This window comes from Cetorhinus maximus, chromosome 1, assembly GCF_964194155.1.
Source record: "Cetorhinus maximus chromosome 1, sCetMax3.hap1.1, whole genome shotgun sequence".
NCBI lineage: Eukaryota > Metazoa > Chordata > Chondrichthyes > Lamniformes > Cetorhinidae > Cetorhinus > Cetorhinus maximus.
The window spans coordinates 190,791,160-190,803,174 of record NC_135879.1 but is presented as its reverse complement, the minus strand read 5'-3'; the positions used below and the strand labels follow the sequence as shown (position 1 = coordinate 190,803,174).

At 44.5% G+C, this 12,015-nt stretch overlaps 1 protein-coding gene across 1 annotated transcript in view; it reads right to left on the bottom strand.

The window, feature by feature from the left end:
* nol6 (nucleolar protein 6 (RNA-associated)) overlaps positions 1-12,015 on the bottom strand; it is a 125,509-nt gene that overhangs the window by 98,743 nt on the left and 14,751 nt on the right. The window contains exon 4 of the mRNA XM_078551346.1: positions 855-1,034. Coding sequence (XP_078407472.1) covers positions 855-1,034 — 180 coding nt within the window. The remainder of the gene's footprint in view (positions 1-854; positions 1,035-12,015) is intronic.

Genomic DNA, 12,015 nt, shown 5'->3' with positions numbered 1-12,015 from the left:
TCCAATGCGTGTAAATGTGCCACAATGTGAGCCCGACTGACAATCTTAAATTGGTTGTCAGCGTAATTCTTAGCATGTTGAGGATTATTTAGCAAATGTTGTCCAATCGTGGGCTCACATCTAATGTTGGACACTGTTTCGCGTTTTGCAAGCACAGGCTGGTTTGGTATGGTCCGTACCCTGCCTGTTGCAAACAGTGGCTGGGACATGCTGTTTGATACGATCCACCAGTCTTTGAAACATAAGGCCTACGTACCTAGCATAACACTGGCACCAAAATTTATATACCACATTACTCATTTGTGTGATAGGCAGAATGTCTTTTTAGCTTAATGGCAGCATCCTGTTAGTGGCGAATACCACTCCTGTTGCTACTGCGTACTAGCAGTGTGAAGCAGCAATACTCAGAGCAGTGGAGGCTGGGTCATTGAATATATGCAAGGCTGAGTGAGATAGATTCTGGATTGACAAGGGAATAAAGTGTTATGGTGGGGTAGACAGGAAAGTGGAGCTGAGACCACATTTAGATCAGCCAATGTGCCATCAAAATGGCAACAGGCCCAAGGGGCCAAATGGCCTTTTTTAATCTTTCACAGGATGTGGGTGTCACTGAATAGACCAGAATTTATTGCCCATGCCTAATTGCCCTTGAGAAGGTGTTAGTGAGCTGCCTTTTGACTGCTGTAGTCCCATGTGCTACTCCTGCTCCTAATTCATATGTTCTTACATATGTATATATGGATGATCAAATGAAATGCAAAGTTAATTTAAGAAAAATTGAATTATGAAGTGAGCAAATCTGAACCCACCCCCCACCTCAACCCCCAAACAAAAATAACAATGACAAAACTTACTGCTGGCATTGTAACAGCAACATCCACATTGATCTCTGGCTTGATGCACGTACCAAGTAAATAACTTCCAATAACTTTTACAGAGGCAGGAGGTAGAAAGTGGAACTTCCCTTTGATATTGTATGGCATTTGAAGAAAGGGAACTTTCACACCTTTTGAAAGCCAAGATTGGTCGGTAACCTGTTGGAATACAAAAGTGTTACCAAAATAAACCCATTGCATAACAAAATACCATTTATCTACTATGTATTAACAATGGTTATTGGCTATATTATTCCATAGGTATTGCACTTACAGATGATGTTTTGAAAGTCACATTATGAACAGCTCAACCAATATTACTTGACTGCCTTAGAGAGTACTGAACTCTCCAGGTCAATCAACAGATAATTGTGTAAATATTAAAACATTTACAACTAAAATAGTGCTTTTAGATAACTCATAGATTGTACTCTCATGGCAAGTGTAAGTATAACCAAATGACAAATATTTAAAATTACTAGTTGCTGACCAGTCATTGGACAGCAATGAAAGTCTTGATCACTTTTTCCTCTCAGCAAATTTAACGGAAAAGCGTGAATGGGATGAGAAATCCGTAACTAGTCAATCTCCGAAACTGACCCCACAAGAAAGTAATAGAATAAGAAACCACCAGCCAACTCCCAAGAGGCAACAACCATCCACAAAGTCACCAAATCACAGCTCCCCAGTCAGAAGGGAAAACGCAATGTCAATCACAGTGAAACAAACTCCAAAACCAGAGCGCTGAAAAGAGCAACGTCTGGAAGCATTCACTCTCCCCCAGAGGCTAGTAAATCAAGCGAGACCCTTTCTTCTACTGAAAACAAAGTCAGGTCTAACACATTTCTTCCACACTTCCTCACTTGCCTCCCATCCCCAGGGAAATATCAGCCTTGCTTCCCCTCCTGATTGAGAGGTTGAGCCCTGCAATTCCCTGCCTTTATTTCACCCATGCACTCTACGCAGTATCCTCTGCCTCTCCCCATCCCCCACCCATGTTCATCATCTTACTTTTCCTCCACTATCATCTCTCTCCTTTCCCACATGGGTTCAGCTACCTTCCACCCTACAATACTGCACTTGGTCTTGAATCACAACATGCAATCCCATAGGAGATCAACTAGTAGGAACCTAAAAGTAGACAGCAAAGCCTGGTCTAATTCAGGTCAAAATACTGTGGATACATCAGGAACAGCAGCTAGATTGCTCTCTGTGGGAAAAGGGATAAAGTTTGAGGAAAATGGGGTCACTGATCCATGCTTCCCCCCAGTTAGTTTAAAAGCAGCAGTTTGCTCCCTCTTGTAGAATCAATAATTGGCAGCTGAATAAGTTCAAGGTGCTTAAGAGATAGGGGAACAATTGAAGGAAGGGAAGAATAAACCGACAATGCATTCAGAAAGATACTTCGGCAGCAAAAAAAAACACATTCCAATGTGATAGAAAATACATATGCAAAAAAAGCAAAAAACAAAAGCACATTAGGGATGCAGAATAGTAGGGCAGAGTTTTGTCCACTATAAGCAATTGTCCATTTAATCCATGTTTTGATTGTCAAATATGTCTGATGATTATTTCCTGATAAAGTTCCACAGGCATCAAAACAGAACTACTTCTTGTCCAGACCGCAAACAAATAGCACTCAACTACATTTTTCCAGAGCATGCATTATTTGACTTCAGGACCTATGCGAAAGAACTAGGCCCAAATTTTGCTGAATAACAACAGCGTAAATAATAACAACAGGGTAAATCTGACAGCAACTTCTGGACATCCACACAGATGTCATTAAACATGGAAAGCAATAAGTTGTTGTCAGAGATATGCTGTTTTTCCACAAGGTATGCTGCAGCTATCCTCACCAATAGACTTACCATAGAAATCATTATAGTGGCATGAACTTGAGAGTACTTACACACTGGTGCTGCAAAAAGGATAACTGAAAAAATAAGGCTAGTTCATTCAGGAATGTGTGTTTTTTTAAACACTGATAATTACTGCTGAACAGCCAATCTGGGCCTGCAAAAGTAATTCTACAACTATGTAATCTCATTCCCTAAAATCAACACTGCCTTTCTATTGTTTACAATTTTTTTTACTTTTCGTCTTTCATGTGAGATGTTAAACCAAGGCAACATCTGCCTGCTCAGGTGGATATTAACGGTCTCATGGCACAATTTCAAAGGGCAGCAGGGGAGTTATCCCTGGTGTCTTGATCAATATTTATACCTCAATCAACATCACAAAGAGAGATTAACTGGGCATTATCACACTGCTGCTGGGGAAGCCTGCAGTCTGCAAACTGACTGCCACGTTTCCTACATTACAATGGTGATTGCACATAGAAAAAAGTACTTCAATGGCTGTAAAACACTTCGAGATGTCCGATGGTCATGAGAAGCATTTTATAAATTTTTCTTTCTGCCTGCATGTCTCTTATCTCTCTCCCTTAATCCCATCTGTTTTCCCAATTTTTTCATTCTCTGCATGATTTAAATCTAATCTACATTTACTGCTTTATGCTTCCTGGGTTGGGCTCTGTGGGCTGGATCTTACTCACCCACGCTGGGCATGTTTTCGGCGATCAGGCAAGTATAATAGGGTGGGTACCCATCTCACCAGCTTCCCACCCACCCCCAAACTCACCCCCCATTAACACAGTAGGTGGGCGGGCACCGAAATCGATAACCCACCCGCCATGTTTAAAAAAAAATTAAGCATCAACTGAGCTTGTTAACAAACTAATTGGCCCCGATAATATGCCCCCCCTCCACCCCCATAATATGGTTGGAGTGGGCAGGCCATTTTTTTAAAGTTTTTAAAGGGATGGGAAGGAGGGAGGGGTACTATCTTTAGGAGGTGCCCTTTGCGCATCGGGGGCAGCCCCCACCCCCAAAGATAGTACACCCCCTTCCTTCCTACCTGCTTGCTCTCCAAAACCCACCCCCTGCACCTCCCTAAGCTGGCCAAACCCTACCCACCCAATAGCCCAGACTTACCTCACTCCAGGATCCATTGGGCCTTCTTCTTGGGACCACTTGCAGTCCTGACAGCACCCACTACTGAGCTCTGGGCACTACCAGGACTGCTGGAGCAATCCAGTTGGCTGGCAGGTCCCAAAGGTGGAGCCTCCTCCCCATTGAGGGGCAGAAGTCCCATTGTTAGCCAATTTAGCCTGCCCAAAGTGCATTATGCCTGCAGGGTGGGCTTGCATGAAGTCAGCCAGCTTCCAGTAAACTTTCCCTCCAGGGATTGGGAGCCATCTGCCCCACCCCCAACCCCAATAAAATGCAGCCCTGTGAATCTCAATGAGAGTTCTCCAATCTGATTAACTGAAGAGCCTTCCTGTTTCTTGCCCCATCTCCAGATGCCACAGTTCCATTGTAGAGGGAATTGCGATGGAACAGATGCCCAATGAGAGCAAGTCTCCGCTCTAAAGCCAATCAAATGTTTGGCAGCAGCTATTAGCGAGGTTGAGGCAAATGCTATTCCTTGAACACTGATCCCAAAATCAGAGCCAAAATCAAAATGATTCCGGTGGAAGCTGTCTCGACTGTGATCAGTGGTCACCTCCATTTAATCAGATTTCAAACAGCCCAACTCATCTACCATCAGGTCAGCTCCATTTGGGGCAGATTCAATTGAGCAGCGACAATTGTTCAAATCTGAGAATTAAAACAGGTGCTCTTGTATTTAAGATGTTTTGTTCTCAGCCAGTTAAACACAGCAGTGCTTGGAGTTTAAGATTACCATCTGTTTTTTTAAGCAATATTTTAAAATATTTCACGTTGAACCATGTTATTAGGTCACATATAGCATATATCCAGCAATCCAAACAGATGGTCTCTTAGCAGGGCCCCAGGAATCCAGTGATAATTCAAAACTTAAATCTGTCGCTAGACGATTTCTACACAAGCAGCCAGGTTCTTCTATTTTGTTTTTGTGTACATTGGTTAAATTCAAAATCCACCCCCACCTTACCCATCTAAAAGACTTGATTTACAAAATGACAGCCAATCCTCTCTATTTTCTCTCCAAAGATTAAAGCTTTACTGCCAGTGTGCCACTTATTTGATACATTTTCCTAGAAATCCCTGGAAATGAACAGCTCCAGAAGAACAGGTTGTGAAATATAAACTCCTCAAAATAAACGTTCTTGTAATTTACACCCATCCCGCAAATGGTGTGCCAGACAGGGGAGGGAATTAATTTGTTTTGGATTTCCAGCATCCGCAGTAGTTTTTTGTTTTTACCTCTGTGTTTAATTGACTGCCACTCCTCTTCAAGAAATGCCTACCTTGAAGAAGTATTGCTCTGTTCTCCGACAGGATTTCCGCCTGTCTCTTCTGCCTTGTTTACCTTCACTGCTTTCCATTTCTCTCCTGGTGTTTGACAAGGTGTTTACTAAAACCCGCTTTCACAGCCATATTTCCTTTCTCAGTGACTGTCTCCATCTCTGACTGACCCCACGTGGATTTCAACTGAAATTCCATCCCTCTAGTTTCGAACCCACCCAGGATTACAGGCATCTCTGGGACATAAAACGTTTCTCGGACTGCTGTTCCCGTCGCATTCTGAGATCCACACTCAGTGCCATGCGCCGCCATATGAACACACTCGACCTCTCCCTCCAGCAGCACCGCCGCACCCTTTATCAAAGCTGCGCGTTCCCCCAGTTTCATTTTATTCTTCGTCTCATCCGATGCCTCAACAAGAAACTTTTTCTCTTTCTCTCAAGTGCTAAGGAACGCAAGCTCCAACAACTCATCGACACCAACACCCATCTGGGACCCTCCACCCCTGCTTGTCCCTCCGTCCCCACCCCTTCTTCCAATCCCAGCCCCAGCCGCATATTCACTATACTCCCTGACCTTCCCCTCTCCGATGCTGAACGTTCAGTGCTCAGCAAAGGACTTAGTTTCATACCCTTACGCCCTCATCTCAATGAATTTCAGGCTCGGCACGATGCTGAACTCTTCTTCCGCCGTCTTCGTCTCCGTGCTCACTTCTTTGGGCAGGAGTCCTCTCCCCGTTCAACGGATCCTTTTACACACCTCCAATATTCTCCCTCCACCTGGACCCCTCCCTCTGGATTCTTACCTTCTCTTGATCTTTTCATTGAGAACTGTCGGCGTGACATTAGCCGTCTCAATTTCTCTGCTCCTCTCACCCATTCTAACCTGTCTCTCTCTGAACTTACTGCACTCCGTTCTCTCAGGTCCAACCCTAACATTGTCATCAAACCCGCTGACAAGGGTGGTGCTGTTGTTGTCTGCCGCACTGACCTCTACCTCGCGGAGGCTGAGCGTCAACTCGCAGACACTTCCTCCTACCTCTCCCTGGACCATGACCCCACCACTGAACATCAAGCCATTATTTCCAGGACTGTCACTGACCTCATCTCCTCTGGAGATCTTCCTCCCACAGCTTCCAACCTGATAGTCGCCCAACCTCGGATGGCCCGCTTCTACCTCCTACCCAAAATCCACAAACAGAACTGTTCCGGCAGACCGATCGTGTCAGCCTGTTCCTGCCCCACGGAACTCATTTCTCGCTATCTTGACTCCCTTCTCTCTCCCCTTGTCCAGTCCCTTCCCACCTACATCCGTGATTCCTCTGACACCTTACGTCACGTCAACAATTTCCAGTTCCCTGGCCCCAACCTCTTCCTCTTCGCCATGGACATCCAATCCCTCTACACCTCCATCCCCCACCAGGATGGTCTGAGGGCCCTTAGCTTCTTCCTTGAACAGAGGCCCCAACAATCCCCATCCACCACTACTCTCCTCCGTCTGGCTGAACTTGTTCTCACACTGAACAATTTCTCCTTTAACTCCTCTCACTTCCTCCAAATAAAAGGTGTGGCTATGGGTACCCGCATGGGCCCCAGCTATGCCTGTCTCTTTATGGGGTATGTGGAACATTCCTTGTTCCAGTCCTACTCCGGCCCTCTCCCACAACTCTTTCTCCGGTATATCGATGATTACTTCGGTGCGGCTTCATGCTCTCGTCGGGACCTGGAAAAATTTATTAATTTTGCTTCCAATCTCCACCCCTCCATCATTTTCACATGGTCCATCTCTGACACTTCCCTTCCCTTCCTTGACCTCTCTGTCTCAATTTCTGAAGATAGACCGTCCACCAATATCCATTACAAGCCTACCGACTCCCACAGCTACCTCGACTACAGCTCCTCACACCCCGCTTCCTGTAAGGACTCCACCCCATTCTCTCAGTTCCTTCGCCTCCGTCGCAACTGTTCGGATGATGCTACCTTCAAAAACAGTTCCTCTGACATGTCCTCCTTCTTCCTTAACCGAGGTTTTCCACCCACGGTTGTTGACAGGGCCCTCAACCGTGTCCGGCCCATCTCCCGCGCATCCGCCCTCATGCCTTCTCCTCCCTCCCAGAAACATGATAGGGTCCCCCTTGTCCTCACTTATCACCCCACCAGCCTCCGCATTCAAAGGATCATCCTCCGCCATTTCCGCCAACTCAAGCAGGATGCCACCACCAAACACATCTTCCCTTCACCCCACCCCGGCGGCATTCCGTAGGGATCATTCCCTCTGGGACACCCTGGTCCACTCCTCCATCACCCCCTACTCCTCAACCCCCACCTACGGCACCTCCCCATGCCCACGCAGAAGATGCAACACCTGCCCCTTCACTTCCTCTCTCCTCACCGTCCAAGGGCCCAAACACTCCTTTCAAGTGAAGCAGCATTTCACTTGCATTTCCCCTAACTTAGTCTACTGCATTCGTTGCTCCCAATGCGGTCTCCTCTACATTGGAGAGACTAAACGCAAACTAGGCGACCGTTTTGCGGAACACCTGCGGTCTGTCCGCAAGGAAGACCCAAACCTCCCTGTCGCTTGCCATTTTAACACTCCACCCTGCTCTCTTGCCCACATGTCTGTCCTTGGCTTGCTGCATTGTTCCAGTGAAGCCCAACGCAAACTGGAGGAACAGCACCTCATCTTCCGACTAGGCACTTTACAGCCTTCCAGGCTGAATATTGAATTCAACAACTTTAGATCTTAAACTCCCCCTCCCCCCATCCACATCCCCATTTCCGTTTCTTCCCCCTCCCTTTTGTTTTTTCCAATAATTTATATAGATTATTCTTTTCCCACCTATTTCCATTATTTTTAAATCTATAACTATAATACCCTGTCAGTCTTTCCACCCCACCCCCATTAGAGCTGTACCTTGAGTGTCCTGCCATCCATTCTTAATTAGCACATTCTCTTAGATAATATCACCACCTTTAACATCTCTCTGTTCCTTTATCTGTGACATCTTTTGACTATCTGCTCCTATCACTGCTTGCTTGTCCCTACAACCCCCCCACCCCCCACCCCACCCAACTTCTCTCTCTCTCTCCCCCCCCCTTAAACCAGCTTATATTTCACCCCTCTCCTAACTTCACTCTGCTGAAGGGTCATGAGGACTCAAAACGTCAACTCTTTTCTTCTCCGCCGATGCTGCCAGACCTGCTGAGTTTTTCCAGGTAATTCTGTTTTTGTGAAGGAATTAACACTGCCTATACTTTTACATACAGTATAATAAATCCAAGACACAATGCAGTCAGAGCACCTTTATAACCCATGCTGCAAAATTCCTAATCTCAACAGCAGACAGATAATAAAACAGTCACGCCTTGTTTTCTAAGTGGGGGGCAGAAGGAGGGGCTGGTTAAGAAACGTACAGAAGGAAAACAAATTGGAGAAAGAAATTTCTCGTCAACATCTTTCACTAATAATTTTAAATAGACCCCCCACTCCTAACAATATATGAGCATACAAATTAAGAGTAGCAACCACTCGGCCCCTCGAGCCTGCTCCACTATTCAATAAGATCACAGTGGATCTGATTGTAACCTCAACTCCACATTCCCAACTACCCCCAATAACCTATCACCCCCTTGCTTATCAAGGATCTATTTACCTCTGCCTTAAAAATATTCAGGACTCTGCTTCCACCAACTTTTGAGGAAGAGTTCCAAAGATCATGAACCTCAGAAAAAAATTCTCCTCATCTGTCTTAAATGAGCGGCCCCTTATTTTTAAACAGTGACCCCCTAGTTCTAAATTCTCCCACAAGAGGTAACATCCTTTCCACATCCTCCCTGCCAAGACTTTTCAAGATCTTACAAGATTTAATCAAGTTGCCTTTTCCTCTTCTAAACTCCAGCAGATACAAGCCTTGCCTGTCTAACCTTTCCTCAAAAGACAACCTGCCCATTACAGGTATTAGCCTCGTAAACCTTCTCTGAACTGCTTCCAATGCATTCACATCCTTCCTTAAGTAAGGAGACCAAAACTGCACACAATATTCGAGATGCAATCTCACCAATGTCCTGCATAACTGAGCGTAACATCCTTACTGTTATGTCCAATTCCTCTCATAATAATAATTCCATTAGCCTTCTTGGTTACATGCTGTACCCGCATATTAACTTATTGTGACTCATGTACAAGAACACCTAGATCTCTCTGCACTTTGGAGTTCTGCAGTCATTCTCCATTTAAGTAATACTCTGCTTTGATATCCTTCCTGACAAAGTAAACAACTTCACATTTTCCTACATGATACTCCATTTGCCAGATTTTTGCCCATTCACTCAACATATCTATATCAATCTGCAAACTCCTTATGTCTCCTCTACAACATACTTTCCTACCTATCTTGTGTTGTTTGTAAATTTTGTTCCCCTCATCTAAGTCATTGATGTAAATTGCAAAAAGTTGAGGCCCCAGCACAGACCCCTGCAGGACTCCACTCGTCATATCCTGCTAATCAGACAAAGACCCATTTACACATGCTCTGTTTTCTGCCAGCCAGCCAATCTTCTATCCAGGCTAATACATTACTCACTACACCATGAGTTTTTGTTTTCCATAATAACCTTTGATGTGGTACCTTATCAAATGCTTTCTGGAAATCCAAGTACAGTGTGTCTATCCACAGCACATGTTACGCCTTCAAAGAACTCTAATAAGCTGGTTAAACATGATTTCTCTTTCATAAAACCATGCTGACTCTCCCCGATTATCTCAAGTTTTTCTATGTGCCCAGCTGTAACCTCTTCAATGATCAATTGTAACACGTTCCCCACAACAGACGTCAAGCCAACTGGCCTATAAATTCCTGTGTTCTGCCTCCCTCCCTTCTTGAACAGAGTTGTTATATTTGCTACTTTCCAGTCTGAAGGAAGCTTTCCAGAATCTAGGGAATTTTGGAAAATTAACATCAATGCATCTACAACCTCATTAGCCACCTCTTTTAAGACCCTGAGTTGAAGTCTATCTGGATCCAGAGACTTGTCAGCCTGCAGCTCCATCAGTTTAAAAGCAAAAAACTGCGGATGCTGAAAATCCAAAACAAAAACAGAAACAGAAATACCTGGAAAAACTCAGCAGGTCTGGCAGCATCGGCGGAGGAGAGCACAGTTGACGTTTCGAGTCCTCATGACCCTTCAACAGAACTGAAGAATAGTTCTGTTGAAGGGTCATGAGGACTCGAAACGTCAACTGTGCTCTCCTCCGCCGATGCTGCCAGACCTGCTGAGTTTTTCCAGGTATTTCTAGCTCCATCAGTTTGCTCAGTACTGCTTCCCTGGTGATTGTAACTTCACCTCCTAACTTGCAGCTATTACTGGAATGACTTTTGTATCTTCTATAGTAAAGACAGAAGCAAAATATTTGTTCATTTCATTCGCCATTTCCTCATTATCTCCTATTAACTCCCTATTCTTATTCTCTAGACTCACTTTACCTACTCTTTTCCTGTTTAAATACCGGAAGAAACTCTTGCTATCCATTTTTGCATTTCTAGATAGCTTCCTCTCACACTCTAATTTCTTTCTCCTGATTAATCTTTTAGTCATTCTCTGCTGGTCTTTGTATTCTGACCAATCATCTGGCCTGCCACTCATCTTTGCGCAATTATATGCTTGCTCCTTATGTTTGATGCTTTCCTTAACTTCTTTAGATAAGAAGTGGTCACTGCTACCTAGGGGTGCCTTCATTCGTCCTGTCACATTGCACAATACCAAATCTAATATAACCTGCTCTCTGGCTGGTTCCAGAACATATTGCTCTAAGAAACTATCATGAAAACATTCTATGAACTCCTCATCCAGGCTACTACTGCCAATCTGATTTGTCCCGTTTATGTGTAGATTAAAGTCAGCTATGATTATTGCCGCCCCTTTATCACAAACACCTGATAGTTCTTCTTTTATACTTTGTCCTACATTGTGGTTACTGTTAGGGGGACTGTAGACTACTTCCATTAGTGACTTCTTTCCCCTACTATTCCTCATCCCCCATCCAACCCAATTCTACATCCTGACCTCCTGAGCCAAGCTCATCTTTAAATACTGCACAAATGCCATCCTTGATGAACAATCCTACCCCTCCATCTTCACCTAGCTTCCTATTCTTCTCGAATGTCACATGCCCCTCAATATTCAGGGCCCATTCCTCGTCATCCTGCAGCCAGGTCTCCATAATGGCTATCAGATCATTTTTATTTACTTCAACGTGTGCTATCAATCCATTTACTTTGTTATGAATGCTACGTACATTCAGATACAGAGCCTTTAGTTTAGTCTTTTTGTTATCTTTGTAATATCAAGTCTTGATTCTTTGCACATTCTTAGGTTTTTTCTCTGTCCCTGCCATTCTCCAACCCTCATCTCTCATATTACTATTTTCTTCTCTTACCTTGTCTCTACTCTTTGATATACCACATATTTCTGCATTTGATCACTTGCACTCCCCCCCACTATCTAGTATCTCTACTTCCCTAGTTACGTATTTCACAAGAACACTGGTCCCAGCCCAGTCCAGGTGTAGGCCGTCCCAACGGCATAGCCACCACTTTCCCCAGTAATGTTGCCTGTGCCCCACAAACTGGAACCCACTTCTCCCACACCAGTTTGTGAGCCATGTATTCATCGCTCTAATTTTATGTACCCTGTGCCAATTTGCACGCAGTTCATGTAATAATCCAGAGATTATAACATTTGACATTCTGCTTTTCAATTTAGTGCTGAGCTCCTCATACTCTCTAAGCAGAACCTCTTTCCTAGTTTTACCTATGACACTGGTAACTGACCCTCCCACTCTAAGTT